Below are 22,577 nucleotides of genomic sequence, written 5' to 3'. Positions count from 1 at the left end.
TATGCTCTAATAAATTTCTTAGTCTCTAAGGTGCCACAAGTCCTCCTGTTCTTCTTTTTGCGGATACAGACTAACACGGCTGCTACTCTGAAACCTGTAAAACCTCAGTTTTTCAATGGAACAATGAGTGGACCTTTTGAAAGATGACTTTTGGTCTAATTCTGATTTCATGTTGCTATAAATCTGGAGTAATGCCATTGAAATCAGTAGTTTCACAGGTGTAAAAACTTACATAAATGTGATTGTATGCAGTGTTGTAGCCATGTTGGTCCCAGTATATTAGAGAGACAGGATGGGTGAGGTAATATCTTTGATTGGACCAGCGTCTTTTGATTAAAGCTTGTCTCTCTCAGCAACAGAAGTTGGTCCTGTAAAAGATATAAATGAGTTTGGCAACTTCCTTAAGCTTTGTCTACACTTACAGCAGTGCGTAGAGTACATTAGTTACGCAGTTACACTCATTTCGGTGTGCAGATTTCACTGCGTTGGTGAAAAGCTCTGGCATTGGGGAGGCACCAGAGAGAGGCTCCAGTAGCTGGAGAGCAGTGTAGACATGGGAGGCACTGCGTTGGCATGTAGAGAGCCATGTAGGGTGTATACCGGAGGGTTCCGGAACACAGGGCACTCTATTCACCTAAACTCTGCCTCACTGCCTATGCTACTATTGATACTAGCTGAGCATGCAGTGTCTGTACTCTACACGCTGCTGTCAGATGCTATGAGATGAAATATCTTTTTTTCTCCGTTAGTCTCCTCCAGAGATTTTATAGTTGCTGGTTAATATTAATAAAACAATTTCCATCTCTGTATTTGGCCTTGGACTGTTGGAGTGAAAACAACTTATCTTTGTACTACACTAGAAACCAGAAAGAAACTGTTGTGCATGCTACATCTAGGCATTTGGCACAACATAAAGAACCAGGAGGGGGCAGTGGAAGCCCAAAGTTCAGCATGGTAAAAGCAAGTGATGTGCATGAAACAATAGGGTGAAGAGACAAGGAGTAAAGACTTAGAAAATAGGGCTGGCCAGAAAAGAACTTAATTTTTGTCAGACATTGCAAGGTTTCAAAATTTGTTTTCATTTCAATGTGGAACAAAAACAAGAACTTTCAAAAAATTTCACCAAAAATGGGAGGGGGAGAGAGAGACAGACAGACAGAGAGACTCCAGAGTAGACAATAGCTTGGTATTTAAGGCTCTCAGCTAGGATGTGAAATGCTCAGAGTCAAGTTCCTGCTCGGAACTGGACAGAGCAGGGACTTGAACCTGGGTCTGACACGTACATTGGGCTAAAGAGTCTGACTGACTCTTTCTGTGTCTGATTTTGGCCAGAAATTCCATTCTGGACCTGAAAAACTTTCCTGATGAAATGTTCACTGAAACACTTTGGTTTTGGTGGAAAAAAGTTTCTGCAGAATTTTATTGACTGCATTGGAAAGTAGCATGTACTTAGTATTATGGCCCAAAATTTTGCAAAGGAAGTGTTGTTTTCTGAAAAAGTAGCATCTCAGATGTAGGCGTGGAGGTGGCTCAATAGACTTTTCTTTCTTTCTGGTAAGATCTGGGTTCGAGTTCTGGCTAGGTCATAAGGGAAAGTGTTTGATTTGTTTGTCTTACTCCCTAGATGCCATTTTTCCATGTTACAAAAATAATACATAGGGAAATTTGTCACAGCGGGCAGGCTTGGTTTGAGAGAGTCTCAGGATTGGCATGGCAGAGATTCCCAGGTGCGATGTAAGTGATGTTTTGGAGTCATGCATGGGACCTTAGCAGTTTATAGGCTTCCTGCTGGTCCTCTGCACAGGTGTGAATTTCGTCCAACAGGCATTAGTGCAACCAGGGGGAATTTTGCACAGAGCATACTACCGTTGGCTCTGAACAATTAAATAAGTGAGTTTATCAGTTGAATATTTAATTGCAAAAACTAATGTGGCCATTAAAAGTCATGGAAAGCTGTAAAGAACGTGATTTAGCAAAATGCAACATATTTTCATATGCCTTTTATAAAATGCTGTTATGGCTTTCTTTTCTCCCCTCTTCCATTAGCAATTTTATCCACAGCTATCTGAAAGAAAATAGTGTAACATTTATTTTACAGGAACATGTTGTAATAGCCTAATTCTGAAATGGATATGCTTATAATTTTACTCTTACTGTTAATTATTTTCTCCTTCTTTTCCTGTGATAGGAAAACTGCAAGAAACTTCAACCAACCGATGTGCAAAGCTGCCAAAATAACTGTGGTAGAGGTAAGCATGAGCAATGTTTTCTGTATAACTGTTGCTTATTCCAGAGTGAAATCATTGTATTGTCAGGTAATTCTAAAGCTAAACTAAGAAATGTGTCACTTGATTGTATGCAGTAATTTACAAAACAATGGGTCAAAGAAAGATTCACTGTTACATTGTAACTACTATTTTGTTATGTAAGCTTTGATATGTGCCTTATGCATTTCTACCTTCACTGCTGGGAAAACTTTTCTGATCACTCTATAACATATGTGCATAACCTGCCGACCAAGATCCATTGCAGGTTCAAGTTTGCCACCACTTCTGGAATACTATGTCCAGCTCTGGTGCCCACAATTTGAGAAGGATGTGGATAAATTGGAGAGAGTTCAGAGAAGACCATTTGAATGATTGAAGGATTGGAAAACATGCCTTAGAGTGATTTGAGCTCTTTCAGTCTATCGATTTAGCTTAACAAACAAAAGGTTAAGGGGTGACTTGATAAGTCTGTAAAGATCTACATGGGGAACAAATATTTGATAATGAGCTCTTCAATCTAGCAAAGAAAGGCATAATACAATCCAATGGCTGGAAGTTGAAGCTAGATAAATTCAGACTGGAAATGAGGCATACATTTTTAATTTTAAAGTAACCATAGGAACAATTTACCAAGAGTCATGATGAATTCGCCATCACTGACAATTTTAAAATCAAGATTGGATGTTTTTCTAAAAGAAATACTCTAGGAATTATTTTTGGGAAGTTTTATAGCCTGTGTTGTATGGGAGGTGAGACTAGATGATCACAATAGAACCTTCTAGCCTTGCAATCTATAAATCTATGCATGTAAGACAAGTGGGCAATGGCTAATATAACCTTGCTTTTTGGCCCTGATCTTACATTTTAGAACCACTGTGTGGAGTCAAATTGACTTCAGAAGGAAATGCCTGCAAACGGATCTGATGCAGGATCTGGGCCTGTCTGCTCAGCTGATACATTTGAGTAATTTGAAAAACTCAGGAACCAATGACTGCACGTACATTAAAACTTCCGTAATCCACATTTCGCTAAACCACATAGTCTGCAGAAAAAAAAATAGTGATCTCTCCCTACCTCTCAGCAAAGGTGTAATTGTGCATGCTATAGTGTGGGCTCTATGTGACTAAGATTTCATTACTTTTACAAACTAAAATGCAGTATGCTTACTAGTCTGCTATAAAGTATTGTTGTAATTCAAGTTAGTCCACAACCGACAAAATAAGTGAAGAGATTACTTTTGTGATACATTTTCTTTCTGTTCTGCTTGCTAATTTGCAGTGGAATTCCAATGTTCATTAAATGCAAATTAAGGCAAACATACCCACCTTTGTTCAAGATTGGTCTGTTTCACCAAGTTGTTGCTACGTGAGTTTTGAACGTGCACTTTTAACATCATAAAACTTTAAAACCTCACACGTAATGCTGCTATACACATTTTACCAAGATATTACTGATCAGCAAGTTATGAGTTCTCAAATGATACTTTGCACAAAGATTATTGTGATTGTGTGGAGGGTGTGAATACAGGGGTGCAGTATGTCACACTGTGTTTGCGCCACTTTGGATTTTTGCAAAGATTTGTGCCTGTCTGAACATTTCTGGAAAGTAAATTTTGGAACCGGAACTGAAACTTTTTTTGTTTTGTGCAGAAATAGTGGATAAAGGTCATGCAATTCAATCAAAGCAAACAAAAATACTGCTTGATTGAGTACTCACAGTGAACAGTTTATGAACAGCACAGAACAAAATTTGTTTTCACAAAAGTTTTTAAATTTCAAAATTGAAGCTGAATGTAGCAATGAATTCTTCAGTCCCTTCTAGCTTACTCTGTCCCTGCCTGTTATGCATTGGTATTTAGGGAGTGGCTGTGGAGCAGAGACTTTTCTTCTATTCCCACATTGCATCCCCTCTTTCTGCTGCCAGGATAATTTCTGTATCCACAGAAGGGGCAGAATTTTCTTCTCAACAAACAGATACCATATGAATTTCTCACTGCTGTAATTCCATTTAAGACTAGTTGTTAGATCTGTCATAAACTATAGCTGCCTTGGGTCCTTCAACACTTGCACTGCCATCAACTACTGACAGTGCTCTATGCAAGATAGCACATCTGCATTATTTTTCAGCAATTTTACAGAAGAATAAACGGGAGGGTGGGAAAGATTCCACTGTCATAACCAAAGTCAGAACAATTAGCTACTTTGTCTCCTCTGTGCATCCAGACATGTGATGCCAGAAGTTGGTCTTCTGACTCATAATCACCAAAGAGCAATGCAAGTGACTGTGACAGAAATCAGTTGCACATCTCTGTGTATTTATAGATTCTTTTTTGAGTCACTGGGATTTTTTTCATTAATACAGACTATACATTTGTATAAGTTTATACAGTTCTTTGTCTATGGCGCTGTAGATAATTTTTAGCTTCTTCCCCTCTGTATTTATATTTATATGTTTGACTTTTATCCACTTTTAAGACAAACTCTCATTTTATTGTGGTATAATTAGGGATGGGTGTCATATTCCTTTGCACTTCCTAGGAGCCTGAATACTATCATACTACTGGAAATGCTCTTCTCAGGGTATTTCCACCCTGGCCAAAAGGAGGAAATGTGTGAGGAATCAATCAGTCAGTGCATATGAGAACCTATATTTGCAAGATTTCCCGCTGAGTTTTGAAGACTTCAGAGAGCATTGTCCATGAATATGTGAAAGCAGAATTTATTCCTTAATATGTAGGTTCTTCTGCCATCCAGTTGAAGGTAATGGGAGTTTTGACATTGACTTCAACTAGAATAGGAACAGACCCTTAATTATTTTTTTAAAATTCAGGGGAGAGGGAATTTGGCAGCAGTGTAGGGAAGAAAACCCATAGATATTGTTTAATGCTGAAGAGCTGTAAATAATTAAACTATCTATTTTCAGAGAGGATTTTGGAGAAGGAGAACTAAGATTATCACAGATATAAACAGGTGGTAACATACTCAACCTAGAGCTATTGACTTGAGAGCCCTTGGGGCAAATTTTCAGATATTGTCCTTCAGCATTGTTTTTTGCCAAAAATATCCTCTGGCCAACTTCAATCCTTTCATTTCAGTTTCTTTACTGGATCAGAAATGTCTTAACTGTAAGTCCCTGCTAGGGAAATACACAAGGTATTTACTGGCTTGAACAAATTTCTTCTGAACAGTTTGGTGTAAAACAGTATCCGTGGATAAAACCTGAAACCATATGTGATTATGGGGATCTTTGCTTAGACACACCCTCATCAGTCCTGCACAGAAAGTTAGACTGCATCATTTCTAATTCAGCTTGCACATGACCAGTATTGAAGGTCATAAAAAGGTATTAACTAAACTGCATAATTTATATAGATCATATGAACATTAAACTATAGCAGAGAAAAATCATTAAATGATCAAAGTGTTGGCAATATCGGTTCTTTCTGGTTTGAAATGAAATTAAAATGCCAGAGGAGTTAAAGCTTATTCTGTTCCCTTTCAATTTGTTTCTATGCTTGCACCTAAAGTCTTACATTCTGTATTTAAAATTTTCTTCTCATTATGTTCACATGTAAATACTCACTCTAACAATGTAATTACATATATAGCTCTGTGTGTGGATCTATTCCCCACTCAGAAAACCTCACTAATTCTGAGAAAGGGAACATTTTAAAATGTCTCCTCTGCATGAGTTAGGAAATATTTTACTAAAAAATGAAGAGTTACTGTGTCAAGGTTGGAGACTAAATTTAATCTTTCACATGTGAAACTGGGTTTTAGTCCTTCTTTAAGTGCAATTCACAATACTGTACAACCTTAAGTATAGAATTGTCATTCATCCTTCCATAACTCTGTGTGCGTGTGTGTGTGTGTGCACACGCGTGTGCATGCACAATAATACCAAGATCTGATAGCACATTTCATTAGTAGATCTCAAAGAACTTTACGAGGGAGGTCAGGATCATTTCCCCTGTTTTTATAGATCTAGATATTCGCATAGCGTAGTGGGCATCTACAAGGCAAATGATGGTGTTTATATCCAGGTCAAGTCCCTCTAACAGATCATCACCAGGCTGTTCTAATAGGACCCAATCTTTGGATCCCGCTGGGTCTGGGCAGAGCCCAGCACTGTCTCTGCCTCCAGGTCTCCAGGGCACACTCCCAGATGCAGACTCCCGGTCTGAAAGCCTTCCTTGGGATAGGGGACTCCACAGTCCAACTACCCTAGGCTCCCAAGACCAGTGCTGAAACAGCTCAAGCCCTCCTAGTTGCTTATGCGTACTCGGTCAGAGTCTCCCCTTCTTTGGGCAGTCTGGTTTAGAGTAGAACTCTCTGGGGACTTGTGGCAGGTAAAGTAAGAAACACAGGTTTTGTGCAGGACCTTTTTAAACACAGTTTACTCTTAAACAACATAAGAGAATGACGAATCTAGCCAAAACAACAAAAACCCAAACACAATTCCTCTCCCACCCCTCCGAATCCTCACCACTCCTGAGAGTCTTTTCCCCACTCCTCCGGCCATCTCTCTCTGTTTCTGGCTATGAAATGGCTCCCCTTGCTCAGAGGGCATATCTCTTTTTTTTAAAAAACAGGCTGAGACACTTTCCTCTGTCTTTCCTTCTGGTGATTTTCCCATGCTCCAACATCCCTGTGGGTTTTGCTGTGCAAAGAGTCATTAAAAGACAATGGTTGATCAGGAGCAACCTCATTGTTTTACCAGTGTAGAGGTATTCAGTTGTTGATGACCCTGTTTCAACTTCTCAAACCGTGTCTGTTCGCTGTGTGCCAAGTCCCTGCTACAAATGGATGGTCTAAGTCACAATCATATTGTTGACATAGATATGTTCCCCAAACTGTCTTGGACGGAATCCCAAACTCTGGGGACTCTTGGTTATAAAGTTGTGGGCAATACCAAATTTTGAGGAAGACTTTTTGATTATAACTATTATTTTTCCTATTCTTATAGTGTCTGACTTGCCTCCTTTCATCTCTCATAGGGCCTATCCTTATTTTAGCTTCTTCATATGCCTCTGTGATAGGAACTTGCTGTATTGTTGAAAGGGAATGGAGTAGCAAGGGTTTGGCATTCTAGCTTTTTTCCTCAACTCTAAGAATATAAATTTACTTTCTGAAGGTAGGTTGTGGAGCAATCAGAGTACTATTGGATGGAAGCTCTTGACTGTTGGGTTACCAGACAGCAAATGGGAAAGGAGCATTTTTGTGGGAGAGAGCTCATCTTAGAACTAGCTCTCTTGCAGTGCCATAGAAGTAGGTCAAGGGGCAGATTGAGCCAAATGAAGGAAGACTGGCAGGGAGAAAAGAGCTCTTGGACTGAAGGCCTGGCTCTTGTAGTTGGACTCCAGCTGAGAGAGCTGGATCCTGATGTTCAAGGTAGTTTCCACGGAAAAAAGTCTGGGCTCCTGTCATCCACTTACGTACCTGGAAATATTTGTTCTATCTATCCATTGCACATCAATAAAATGGCTGTATTCACAAACAAAACTTGTCTTTACCCGAAGGATGTTTTGAAACCAAGACCCCTGACTTGTCTGAGCTTCCTTTTCCTTTTTTTCTTCTTCATATACCTGTGAGGGTCAACTTTTCAAAGGTTCACCCTGGCAGCAAGTGAAGGAGTAGAGTTGTGTGCATAGTTAAAAGCACTTTCCCCACAGTGTGTTTGACTTCTTGAAACCAATGTTAGTCGATTGTGTTCGGCAGCATGCATTCAAGGTAGAGTGCTTCTATGCAAGAATTCCTACTCTTCTGCAGCAATTTGTGCCTTCTGTCCTGAGAATATCAGCTAGAGTGGAGTGGAAGTAGTCAGCTGTCAAAACTATGAATGTTCCCAATCAAGCCCTAAGCCATCTGAAACTGACATTGTTACAAAATCTAATTCCCCACAAGGTTTATTGGAAACAGAATTCAGTCTTTAACGTGTTCACAAAGTTTGGGAGTGAAACTTAGCCAATTTGTGGCTTGTCAAACCTAGAGCTGGTGAGATAATTTTGGAAATTGCAATGGAAAACCAGGAAATTTTTAATGAAACTTCTTGATTGTTAGTGTTAGGCAAAAAGATTCTTTTCCCCAAGAATCAGGCAAGCACAGACAATACTGAAGGGGGTTTATTTATGGTACCAGGAAGACTGACAAGTAGCTTCAAAGATATGGTGCTATAGTGGCCAGTTATATACATTCTCTTATCAATTCATTTGCATTTATCTGTACACACAGAGACAGACATTGTTACAAGTCAAGAGAGAACCCCGAACAAAGATTAAAAATAAGAACAGTACGTACATATAGAGGTCATCCTAATTGCATCAAAGCGGGGGAAGAAGGCGGGGTGCGGGGCGGGGGTTGGGAAGGATGAGTGCTTACAGATATCCAGTGGGCTGTAAACGGAGGGTTTATTCTGTACTAAGAACTAAGTTACTGGGTGAGCATTGACCATATAAGCTTATCAGTTGTTTACAATTGTCAGTGCCATTTATGCTACTGAAATATTCCTGCTTGCTTGTCTGGGCCCGATCCTGTTTTCCTTGCTGAACTCTCTCTTTCCGTGGTCACAAGCTTTGTTCTTTCTTACTGATAAGCTGATAACTGAGTTATCGTGTATTGACAGAAACTATGTCTTTGCTTCTCAGCAGTTTCTGTCTTTTCTGCTGACTGAATTTTAACTCCTTCCTCACATTAGGTTTTTTGTTTTGGGGTTGATAAATTCCTTTGTTATAATAATGTGACATTCATGCTTTTGATGCAGTATCAGTTGAAACTACATGGACTTTGCCTTAGATTTTCACTTGTGAGTTTGGTATTAAACAAAACATCTTCACCCGTTTCTGTAACATACACTTGTATATCAGCAGTTGTGGGCTGATTGATTATAATAACTATGCCATATGTACATGTGTATTATGAGAGAGAAGATTGGGGTTTGTTCTGTGAGTTTGTTAATTGAGCTAGGGTTCTAAGCTGTACGTTTTAGGGGATTGTGGCAATATAGCCTTTCCTATCTAAACACAGCCAAAACTTGCTTGTCCAAACTCTTTTCTCATGTCTCAGTTACTGCAACATTCTGTTTTCTGGCCTTGACAACTGCAATCTTGCCTTGCTCATATGCATTGAGAATTCTGCTGCAAAGTTCATACTCCCGGCCTGTAGCTTTGACCACATCACCTCTCTTTGAATCCCTCCTCTGGCTCTCCCTTCTCTATAATATCAAATGTAAGATGCTGTCTTCATTTTCAAGACCTTTTTGCAGCCTATCTCCACACTATCTATGTTCACCTTACCTATCACCTCTTCTCATTTGCTATTGAGATGTCAGTTCCTGCCTTTGATTGACTTACAGTATCAGCCTCCGTCCTCCATGTATTAAATTTTCAAACTATCACTTTGTTCTTTCCCCTGTGCTGGCCCTCATGCTTTGGAGGAACTCCGTGTAAACATCCGCAAAGCTATTTCATTATCTGATTTCAGATTCCTCCTCAGAACTCTTCATTTGTCAGGATGCCTACGGTGGCTGTGCTGGCGCTGTGCGGAGACCATAGCCTATCATGCTGACTGATATTGTCTCATTGTTTCCTCCCTTGCCTTTCCGCAACTGTTGTCTCTTGTTTTATACTTAGATTGTAAGGTCCTTGAGGCAGGAACAATCTTTTTGTTCTGTGTTTGTACAGCACCTCCCACAATGGGGTTCTGGCTCATGACTGAGGGCTTGTCTTCACTACCCGCCTGGATTGGCGGGTAGAAATCGATCTCTCGGAGATCGAATTATCGCGTCTCGTCGGGACGTGATAATCGTTCCCCGAATCGACGCGCGTACTCCACCAGCGCAGGTAGGAGTAAGCGCCGTCAATGGGGGAGCTGCAGCGGTCAATTTGCTGCCGTCCTCACAGCGGGGTAAGTCGGCTTGGATATGTCGAATTCAGCTACGCTATTCACGTAGCTGAATTTGCATATCTTAAATCGATCCCCCCCCAGTGTAGACCTAGCATGAGGCTCCTTGCCACTGTGGTAATATGAATAATCAGAGTGTTTGAATTAGAAGCCTCAGAGTGTTAAAATGCACTGAGTGTGGAAACTTCTCACATTTAGTTATTCTAAATACTGGGCCAGACTCTCAGCTGGTGTAAATTAGAATAGCTCCACTGAAGTCAATAGACATCTGCCAGTTTACACCACCAGAGGATCTGGCCCACATTCTCCAATTCCAGTTTTCTCTTCTAGCCTTTAATGTTTTTATATGAAGTTTTTGTTTTAGTGCTTCCAGGCCAAGATTTTCTTCTCTTGAGGTCAATGGAACTTAAGGTTCTTGGTGCTTCTGAAAATTGGGCAGGTTCCCAAATATTGATGTGGGAGTCTAATTTTAGGCTTCCACTCTTGAAAACCTTGCTATTATTATTACTATTATTTGACCTTAAAAGTTAATTGTAATATAAAGATCATAATGTTAGTTGACAGTGCCAGTAAAGTTTATCAGGAATGAGTTGGCAGCAAAGGATTTATATGCACAGAAATGATATCAATATTTTCTCCTCTGTCTTCTCTACGTGCCCTGAAGAGTTAACTATATTATTTCTTTGTTTTTATAATACCCGGCACAATTGGGCCCCATTCGATACTAGGGCCTTTGGGCACTACCATAATATAAATAATAATAATAGATGATGTATTTAAAATGTTTATAAACTAGCTGTCTGAATATCTAAGATCAGAGTACTCAATTCTTTTTGTTTGTTTTGTGGCAGGATTGCTAAATATAGCTCCCAGGGTAAACAGCATTTCCATCTAAAACATCACAATACAAAAAAAAAAAAAAGGTAGTGTTCTTCTCATAAAAATGCATTAAATAAAAATCATTAAACCCTGCATAGTTTCTCCGGTTGCTTAGGAACAATATTCCACCTACGTCAGTGAGCTCTATTATCTCAGGTACAGTGAACCATATTGCACTGAGGGACAGAAACAGACTGATAGAAGGAAGTCATTATATCATATTGTCCGTGCCAAACCATGGCATTGCTTTTATTGATAATAGTGAGAGATGAAAAAATTATTTTATGATCCAATCCTGCAAAAAGCTTATGCACAAATATAACTATTCTCATATGAGTAGTCGCACTTTCTAGAATCAAAATTCCTGGCCCCTAGTGCCATGTTCCTAAAGCCTAAATTGCCATGTAATGAATAAAGTAAGTCTATCTACAGAGTAAAACAATTGAACTTTAGAATCATAAATTTTTCAGAGGGACCTTATTTAACATGCTTCTAATCTGCAGTGAGGAAAAAAAGGGGGAATAGTGAAATTCAGGGGGGTTTGTTGTTTGGTATAATAAACCAGTCTCTCTTTAAAGGTAACCTTTAAATACAGGAGTCCAATTTAGCACTTCACAGCTGGAGCACTGAATGTTTTGATATGAAGTGGTTAAAATTCATAGTGAATCAAATCCTTTCTGGCTATCTCTCAGTGAGACTCATTTGTGTCTAACGTGACAATGGAGTTCAAAGTTTTTGTTTTGTTTCTCCGTGTGTGTGTTGATTTTTTTTTCTTCAAATTGATTCCTTCTGAACTGAGTATGAGCTTTCTGAGCATTAAGCTCCAGGTGTTTAATTTTGGGATCCATATGCAGATTTAGTGAACACAGTCTTCTAAGGAAAAAGAGCCCCGAGAGTCCTATAGTGTAACTTCCCAAGATGTAATATGATTCTGAAAAAGTAGTTACACAGGAAAGTTTTGGGTGATCAATACACACTGGTCAAAACAATTCCACACTCCAAAATATGACGTGCATAATGATAAGTCTATAATTATTAATTATTTATAAAGCTAATTTCAGTTGTTCTTGGGAATTGAACTGACAGCTCATTTACACAATTGACTTTATATCGTATATGTTATCTTAAATCTACCAATGCTGTGCATGAGCCAAAAGACATGGTGGTTTTTATAGGAAAACACTGAAAATAGGAAGGATTGTTAAAATGTTAGTAATTCACCATTTTGTTATTTGTGCTAACATGTACATATGAAGCGGTGACAGTCACAAACAAGCAGGGCAGGGGGCGCAAGATGCAGTAGGCAGTAGTCCACCAGTGTCTACATCATAAAACCACATATTACGAAGAACTATGGTCCAGGAAGGAATGTGCCAGGTGCTTGCAGGGGTCACTCATTCCTATAGTTTCTTAACCTATTTTGCTTTAAATCAGCTTCCCTGCATTAAAGTAATGAGGGGACAAAATAAATGATAACTTTTGTGTTTTCAGATCAGTTTCCCAGTATAAGTTGAGAAAGGCATGGCATTCAGGGTTGAAATGCTACAGACCATTAGTCCATAGTGTGGATTACTGCATTTGGGCATGAAACAAAACAAACAAAATCTCAGATAGGCAGAATATTAAGGTTTGAAAAGCAGCAGCCAAGTAACTATTTTATGAGACATTGCATAGCATTTTAAAATATATAAGCACTTATATCAGTTAGGTTTTAATCTTTCTGTCTCTCCACCTTCACCTAAAAATGTTTTTAAAATGTAATTGCTGAGTGAGGAAAATGACAGTTTAGGAAGGAATAGAGGATTAGAATATTAAGGACATCTTGGCTTTGTATTATGGTTTTCTGAAGTGAGACTATGTATTGCTGTTGTAGGAGACTGTAGAAACACCGTAATATTCTCAGATTGAAAGGAGGCCATTAACTTTCCTCTTTTTCTATCCACCCCATTTGATGGATTTTTGTACGTTATTTTCAAATAAATACTACCTAGCACTATATTTCTCAAACCCACATTGAGTGTCTCTGTGAGAAATCTGCACCCTCCAAATGTGAAATTGTACTTTATTTCAATCATGGATATGTTTCTCTGAATCAAATATTGGGTTGCTTTGTTCACTTTCTATGATTAAATCACTGAGACACATCCACTTTACAAGAAGTTGTTTAACAATTCATTGACCCAAGAACAATCAAGCCATATCCCTGTTTTGTTTTTTGTTTTGTTTTGTTTGTTTGTTTTTAAACCGGGCTAACATGCAATAGCTTAAATGTATTGGATAACATTCCTTTATTTTATTTTGTTGAAGTAAGGAAAAGCAAAGACTAGAGGTTGTGTTTCTTTTTTTCTTTAGTGGCATGTTACAAATGCTCTGTCTCTGATAGGTGTAATTTGCACACCTACATTTTGAATTTTTATGAGTATATTTAGTACACACAGAATCTGGAAACAGCAAATGACCTTTTCAGACTTGGGTGCCTAATGCTAGACTCTCAAAGTGGCTGATGTTTCAGAGATCCTGAGCACCAAGAGATCCAAATGCAGTGACAAGCACAGCAGGTACTTAGATGTCTAAGTGATCTAAACTTCATACTAAAATAATTGCAGGTACAAAATTATGCCCACAATAATTTACTCCAACAAAACTGATGGCATGAAAAAATGGAGGCCTGATTAGGATAGGCTGAAAACTTGGCCTTTTGTATTGTATTTGATGACTTTCTGTCAGTCCTAGCCCCTGCAAACTGAAGAAAGACCTCTACTGGCCAGTAGTTCAACCTGCTACTTTCACATCTGTTAAAATGAACCTGTTCACATCTCTCCCCTCTGCTTGGCTCTGTCATTCCCATTCAATGAGGTGTGCTAATGAGCAACCCACCAGCTATAGACTACATGACAATTTTTTACTTTCTTCTATAACCTACTAGGACAAGGCTGCCTGGAAAAAAATCTTACTAGCTGAGACAAGTAGCAGACTCCTGCTACTATAGGATTTGTAATAATTTATTGCACTGGGGTGAGACATACTCTGGAGAGAATCATACTGTGGCTAGCTAAAGATTGTTGAGAGCTATGGAAAAAAATCTGAAACCATAGACAGACTGACCAAACAGGAGAGGAAAAGGCTCCTCAATAAATACCTTGAATATCAGCTGGTCTGGGGGGCAGGTTTGTTTTTTGTGCCATAAGTAGATTAGGCTGGGCTCTCTTATACCCACATTCTTGCTACTGGAGACATATTTAAATGAACAGCACTAGCACGTGCCTATGAAAGGAGATATGCAGTGGTGGTGTAGCCAGGTCACCCCCAGGATATTAGAGAGCCAAGGTGGGGGAGGAAATATCTTTTATTGGGTCAACTTCTGTTGGTGAGAGAGATGCACTTTTGAGCTACACAGAGCTCTTCTTCAGGCCTTGAAGGTGGATTTGGGCCAACTGACTTCCATCTACTTTAGATGCATGCCAGCAAGCTGACAGTAAAGGGGAGACATATGAAGGTAGCTGCTCTCCTAGTCTAGACTTTCCAGACTACAATAAAAACAAAAGGTGCTGAAAGAAACTAAAGATTTCTGTAGGAACTACATTTCTCTTTTAGTAATTTAGACTGAGAGAGCAGTGACACCTACAATATATATATTGTATCATAATTTTTTTTCAAAGGCAGTCTAGCAGATGTACTTAGCAGTACTAAATCCAGACAGCAAGAGCATGGTTTGGTTCAGCTGTTATTTCCCATAGAACTAAAGTAGAGACAAAGTAGAAAAAATTTGTATGATCAGAACATTAGAGTTCTTACTTGTTATGACTTTTTGAATGTCATGTTCTAAAGATAATTTTTCACATTTACTGCAGACAAAAGGGATGCAGTGTCTCCATTAGATTCAACTAAACAAAACTTCCTTCTTTAAATAGAAAGATATTTTAAAGTCAATTTCAGCTTTGGCTACTGTGCTTTTGTGCTGTGAGCTTATCACAACACCTGACTCCTGTCATTTTTCCCTGTGGGTTGTTGTTCCTTTCCTCCTCCTCTGACAACATGCAGGAAACAGAATTTTGATGCATTATGAACTTTCCATTTTCTTAATATTTGCTAGTAATATTCCATTGTTACGGTTAGATTCATCAGTTCAGTCGTGAACCCTGAGAAACTATTTCAGCCTTTCTCTCCCTCACTCCACCCCAATTTATTTATTTTCTTTCCAACTTCCACCTTGAAAAAATAATTCCAGCTATCTTCTTTCTTACTGTGCATGTCAGTGGAAGAATGTTTGTTTAAATATAAAATATTACTTTTAAGAATGTAGTAAGACCATTCATTTGATCAGTGATGTATCAGCTGTATGAGCTATTCAATTTCTGAAAAATGCAAATACTGATAGATGTATTATTTAAAATCTATCACCATATAAATGAAGAAGAAGAGTGACTAACACACACAAATCACCATACAGCATTCATATGCATTCTGTCTCTTTCAGTAAAAGTTGGCAAATGCCTGATTTTTTTTTCTCCCTTCTGAAAGGTTTAAAATCAGTAACATTACAAGTTAATAAATCCTCTGCCTGTTACCATGTCAGAAGTTCAGCATAGTCGGGTCACTAATTGGTTGTATTTCTTGACTCAGCTGGAGCTTTCCTTTGAGGGTTCAAAGCAGCCTAGGAGGTTGAGGTTTTGTGAAAAATCTCAGCCTCTTCCTGTCGTGTTTCTTAACATTTGTTTGTTTAATGTCAAGAAATGAAGTCATTGAATCATAGGACTGGAAGGGACCTTGAGAGGTCATCTGGTACAGTCCCCTGACCTCATCTCAGGACTAAGTATTATCTAGGCCATCCCTGACAGGTGTTTGTCTAACATGCTCTTAAAAATCTCCAATGATGGAGATTCCACAGCCTCCTTGGGCAATTTATTCCAGTTGCTTAACCACCCTGACAGAAAATTTTTCCTAATGTCCAATCTAAACCGCCCTTGCTGCAATTTTAAGCCCATTGCTTCTTGTCCTATCCTCCAAAGTTAAGGAGAACAATTTTTCTCCATCCTTCCTATAACAACCTTTGATGTACTTTAAAACTGTTCCCTCTCAGTCTTCTCTTCTCCAGACTAAACAAAACCAATTTTTTTCAATCTTCCCTCATTTAGTCATGTTTTCTAGACCTTTAATCATTTTTATTGCTCTTTTCTGGATGTTTTCCAATTTGTACACTTCCCCTCCCCTCTCCCCCCCCCCCCGAAATGTGGCGCCTGGATCCGGACACAATACTCTAGTTGAGGCCTAATCAGCATGGAGTAGGGCAGAAGAATTACTTCTCATGTCTTGCTTTCAACACTCCCGCTAATATATCCCACACACCCCGAGTATCAGGCATATGCTGTCCTTGGTCTTCCTCTTGCTTCTAATGTATTTGTAGAATGATGCCTAAACTCTCATCTTTGGTTAAATTATGTCTCTTTTTAATGTATGGTCTGTGCAAAGGTGATAAAACAATTTCAATCCATTTTGATTTGTCTTTTCCATGATTTCAGTTAGGAGAAATGTTGCTTTCACTGAGCTAAAAGCTAATTTTTCCCAGTCCTTGTGATTAATTTATTAAGTGCTTGATGCATTTTAATCATTAGCAGCTTTATTTATTTTACAGTCTAATCATCTCAAAGTCTTCTCATTTTAGTATATTTTGAAAATTAATAGTGGGGGCAAGGTTCTTTTTTACAACATAGAACTTTATTTGCAAGTTAAAGGCTATTTCTCCAGTGGGATCTATGTTAATGAGCAGCTGTATTATTTAGGAGGATAAGGAGTTGAAATATGTGGCTGTGTTCAGATAACTTAATCAGCAGATGTTCATAGTGCCCCTTACTGTGGAGTCTTCTTGCAGAAAAGGTTAATGCTGCTTCTTTTTCCTTGGATTCTGTTTCAACATTGGTTTTCTGTGTCTGGGTTTATTTTCAAAATAACTACTTGATGCAACCTAAAAAGTAATTTTTCAAACTTGTGTGCTCTATAATTAGCAAGAAATGGCCTATTCCATTCCAATTTCCAATGACAGGATTAATGTCCAACTGAGTTTCATAAGAAAAATGTCTCAAAATAACACATTTTCACAGTGTGTAGTGAGTACATGTTTTAAAACATAACTGATTACACCCAGACTAGGTTCATTTGTGATTTGTATCCATAAAGCCTGATTTTTTAAAAAGATTTATAAAGTAATCATTCTTTTTTTATTGCTGGAGTACAACTCCATATCACTTGAGGGGTGGTTGCTTATGGTCTATAAGTGGAATTGATCTATTACTGAATTTTGTAACAATCTCTCATAGATTGATTGAACTGAAAGAAAATTTTGCAGTAAAAAAAAACCATAATTAAACCCAGACCAAAAAAGGAAGTTAAGCAAGAAACACAATAACTATCTTTTATCATTCTGTTTTCTGGCACATATTTGAACATATTTAGGACCTATTCCTACAGTCTTTACACAAGTAATTCAATTGATTTAAAGGAGTAACTTATCTGTGCTAATCACTAATAGTGAAAATTTCTGATTTTTTTGTTCATAATGTAGTTTTGCAAATGTAAGAAAAAACTTAAACTTCAGCTTATACATAATACATGTTATTTTATTATGTTGTTATAGGCAGAGCTGATAGCGGCACCTATGGTTTTATGATTCTAAGGTTACTAACATTTTCCATTATAAGACCACTTTTCAGTTGCTTATAATTTTGCCAAACTGTAATGGCTCAGGCTGAAATATTCCATGCTGGGAGTAGCCTCAGGCTGAATTTTTTTGTTTTGCAAAACAGTTTTAGCAAAAACAGTTCAGCCGTTTCCAAGAATGAGTTTAGAATTTTGTCCACATTAAATTCATAGGACTATTTAATGCCTCCATACGCTGAATCAGGGACTTGAAATTTAGCAGTGAAGCTGGCTTGGTATCAGGGATGTGCCCCAATTTGGACAAATAATAAAGTCCTGAAAAATTACAGTTCCCACATGCTTGGTATAGGGCTGTCTGTAGCTGGCAGCTGAGTTATCCAGACATATGGTCTGCACTGAACAGGCTGCATTCACGCAAAGCTTGACCTGACTGATGTAGGTCATTTGCACAAAGCAACTGAGTATGTGTTGTCCTGTAGCTGCAGGGGCTGAACAAAACTTTCCCTGCAGTTGCTACTCCTGGCTGCCAGGAGTTGCTTTGGCACCAAGCATGAAATTTGAGGGCAGGTAATTTGTCTCTGCTGTGCTCTCAATGCTCTCCTGGGCTGGCACCCATACAGCATGGAGAAGGAAGTAGTCTGACTGGAATGCACAGTAATAGTGGAGGGGAAACTGAGGCCCTGGCACTAGAAGCGCTTTGCCAGGATTACCAATATACTATACCATCAAAATGCTCCCAGTGTAGAAAAAACTACCCTGATAAAGCTGCACATTGTACTGATATGTAAAAGCTCCCTGCATACGTGAAACAAGCTAAAGCAGTAAAAGAGCAGCTTTGTCAGGATAGCTGTGTCTACACTAGGGGCTTATGCCAGCACAACTAAGTCAGTCAGCCACCACTTCACACCCCAGCCGACATAGCTATACCAGCGGGAGTCTATAGTGTGGACCTGGTCTGAGGCAGCAGCTGGGGAGGTAGGGAGAGGAAAAGACTGAGACAGGAGCTATGGAGTAGTGGGGGAGAGGATGGGGAGATTGGAACAAGAGCTGGGACAGGGACAGCTTGAGGGAACAAGGGCAGAAGGGAACAGGCTTATCAGGGACTCAAGGGAAAGAGTTTTTAACCACTAGAGAATACTCCCCTGCAGAACCTAGACTTGAACCCTGAAGTCCTAAGTCTCAACATTCCTCTCATGGCTAGCTGTGAAACCCACTGACACCTTTGACAGAGTAACAAGACTTGTGGATAGGGGGGAAGTAGTAGATGTGGTATATCTTGACTTTAGTAAGGCTTTTGATACTGTCTTGCATGACCTTTTCATAAACAAATTAGGGAAATACAACCTAGATGGAGCTACTATAAGGTGGGTGCAAAACTGATTGCAAAATCATTCCCAGAGAGTTATCAGTGGTTCAAAGTCATGCTAGTAGGGCATAACGAGTGGGGTCCCACAGGGATCGATTCTGGGTCTGGTTCTGTTCAATATCTTCATCAATGATTTAGATAATGGCATAGAGAGTACACTTATAAAGCTTGTGGGAGATACCAAGCTGGGAGAGGTTGCAAATGCTTTGGAAGATAGGATTAAAATTCAAAATGATCTGGACAAACTGGAGAAATCGTCTGACATAAATACGATGAAGTTCAGTAAGGACAAATGCAAAGTACTCCACTTAGGAAGGAACAATCAGTTGCACACATACAAAATGGGAAATGACTGCCTAGGAAGGAGTACTGCGGAAAAGGATCTGGGCGTCATAGTGGATCACAAGCTAAATAGGAGTCAACAGTCTAATGCTGTTGCAAGAAAAGCAAACATCATTCTGGGAGGTATTTGCAGGAATGTTGTAAGCAAGACACGAGAAGTAATTCTTCCGCTCTACTCCGTGCTGATTAGGCCTTAACTGGAATATTGTGTCCAGTTCTGGGCGCCACATTTCAGGAAAGATGTGGACAAATTGGAGAAAGTCCAGAGAAGAGCAACAAAAATGATTAAAGGTCTAGAAAACATAACCTATGAGGGAAAATTGAAAAAAATGGGTTTGTTTAGTCTGGAGAAGAGAAGACTGAGAGGGGACATAACAGTTTTCAAGCACATAAAAGGTTGTTACAAGGAGGAGGGAGAAAAATTGTTCTTCTTAACCTCTGAGGATAGGACAAGAAACAATGGGCTTAAATTGCAGCAAGGGCAGTTTAGAATGGACATTAGGAAAAACTTCCTAACTGTCAGAGTGGTTAAGCACTGGAATATATTGCCTGGAGAGGTTGTGGAATCTCCATCATTGGGGATTTTTAAGAGCAGGTTGGACAAACGCTGTCAGGGATGGTCTAGGCAATACTTAATCCTGCCTTGAGTGCAGGGGCATGGATTAGATGACCTCTTGAGGTCCCTTCCAGTTCTATGATCATGTCTCGTCACTTTTCCCACTCAGTGGCTCATCCATGTAGACATAACATATCACTGCAACCTGTTACTCAGGTCAAGTGGTAGAGGGCTGTGCTATAGATCTAAAGCTCACAGTCTTTCTGCTGATGAGCCATGTGGTGATCAATATGGTATCATATGACATGACACATGTCATATTGTTCTGTTGGCTTTTTTAAAAATTCAGGATATTGCATCCAAAAAATGACATTAAGAGAAGATTAGAAGTCGCAAAGTTGGAACACCCACGTTGAATGAGTCAGGGTTCTTGTGGAACAAAACAGTATGTGGTCATATGATTAAAGACTATATCATAATGTATCATATTGTTGTACAGGCAACCTTAATTCTGGCATTTCCAACTTCTGAGTGTTTGACTTTGCAACCTTAATATTCTTTTAATGTTTAGTTATTGTTTTGTTGTGTATACATTGAAAGCTACTTTAAATAATCACCCAAAGAGCCAACAAAAATCTGTAGCTATATATGAAGTTGAAAGCTTCATCAGAAGCTAATGAAGTTGGAACAGAATTATATGAATTACATTTGTCTATATTCGTGGTGGTCTCTTAAGATTGAAAGTTGACTAATAAAGGTGAACATGTATATGTTTCACTGCACTTTTCACATACGCATATTCAGATAGCAACAGTTTTATTTATTACGGATTTTAGGTATGCACCAACTAGCATATGATGCTGAGCCAAATATTTAAGTGATGATTACTCAATGGTTGATTGCTTTGGTGTTTGTTTATTTTTAAACACCCTTCTCATTCAGGCCAGCCATGGACCGACTGACTGTCACTGGCTTGAATGGGAGTTTGGCAGGAGTCAGAATTAAATTCTTTACGATTCAGGATTTTCTTTAGAATGTTACTACTAGTCCTGTCTCCTCGCAGTGCAAGTTGAAGAAATGCTTCAATGAGACTGTCCCTTTACAGTCTAAAGTTTTATTTTATTCTTTATGCTATTGTTGGTTTTTGGTTTTGTATTTTTTTTTTTTTTACATCTGGCCAAGTGTACATCTTATGCTACTTAGGCCCCTCATGATCTTTTTGTATCTTTTCTCTGATTAATTGAAAGATTTCAGGGTAGTCTTTAAACAAAACAAAACCAAAATCACAATTTAGAGTAAAAAGTGGGTTTAATAAGACCAGTATTTTAAAACTACATTAAAAATGCTTGGGTTGCTTTTGTGTTAAACATTTAAAAAAAAATTGCTCTGGTTTCTGCTGCAAATGAGTGTGTGTGTTTATGGATGTGTTTTTAAAAAAAACCTCCAACTTTTGAAAAGGCTTTGCACATCTTGAACCTACTAATTAGACAGCAAGATTAGGATACAGTGGGCATACTCAGTTTTAAAGGCTGTTTTTTATAAAATGACTTGGCATGAGTGGATGTTGCTTTTAAAATTGGGTTGCCAGTTTACAGTGAAGTATCTTATTCAGTGCCTTACAAACTTCAACAGTATCAGGACTACACATCCCAGTGTTCCCTTCAACTATAGTGTACCTCCATCGCTGGAGGCCTGCAGAAATTCTGGGGTTGCCATGGCTACACTTTCAGGGGAAGAACTGAAATTCCCTTGTTAAAAACTGAAATAAAGTAACAAAAATAAAATTAAACATGTGGAAGAAAATGATACTCTGACATTAGTTAACATTGTGATTTGTCCTACAACCATTACTGAGTCACTTCAGACTTTATAATCTTGGGCACACGTACAGTTAAACAGTATTCAGCATTTTGCCACTAGTTGTGAGCAATGGGTAATCTTGGTGCTTTAGTAAAGGTCTTGTGAGGGTAATTATTCAAAAAAGGAAAAGAGAAAGCTATGATTTATGGAGGCTTTATTTTCCTTTAGTGGACAACAAAAGCTTTGTCGGGTTTTTTAAATTTATATATTCTATATTTATATTTTTTTATTAGGGCTGTCGATTAATCACAGTTAATTCTTGCGATTAACTCTAAATAATTGTGATTAAAAATATTAATCACGATTAATCGCCATTTTAATCGCACTGTTAAACCATAGAATACCAATTGAAATTTATTAACTATTTTTGGACTTTTTTTTTTTTTTTTTTACATTTTCAAATATATTAATTTAATATATGATTTGATGATGTGCTGGGTCATCATCCAAGACTGCTATAATATGAAATACATGGGAGAATGTGGGTAAAACAGAGCAGGAGACATACTGTTCTCCCCCAAGGAGTTCAGTCAAAATGTAATTAACACGTTATTATTTTAACGAGCGTCATCAACATGGAAGCATGTCCTCTGGAACGGTAGCCACAGCATGAAGGGGCATAAAAATGTTTAGCATATCTGGCGCGTAAATACCTTGCAATGCCGGCTATAAAAGTGCCATGCGAACGCCTGTTCTCTTTCAGGTGACGTTGTAAATAAGAAGCCGTCAGCATTATCTCCTGTAAATGTAAACAA

The 22,577-nt window shown here is 38.6% G+C and overlaps 1 protein-coding gene across 1 annotated transcript in view; it reads left to right on the top strand.

The window, feature by feature from the left end:
* The window catches only part of OXCT1 (3-oxoacid CoA-transferase 1), a 129,194-nt gene that overhangs the window by 46,875 nt on the left and 59,742 nt on the right, over positions 1-22,577 (top strand). The window contains exon 7 of the mRNA XM_005282163.5: positions 2,189-2,249. Coding sequence (XP_005282220.1) covers positions 2,189-2,249 — 61 coding nt within the window. The remainder of the gene's footprint in view (positions 1-2,188; positions 2,250-22,577) is intronic.

The sequence above is a fragment of the Chrysemys picta genome, chromosome 6 (genome assembly GCF_011386835.1).
Source record: "Chrysemys picta bellii isolate R12L10 chromosome 6, ASM1138683v2, whole genome shotgun sequence".
Taxonomy (NCBI): domain Eukaryota; kingdom Metazoa; phylum Chordata; order Testudines; family Emydidae; genus Chrysemys; species Chrysemys picta.
This window is presented reverse-complemented; position numbering and strand designations above follow the sequence as displayed.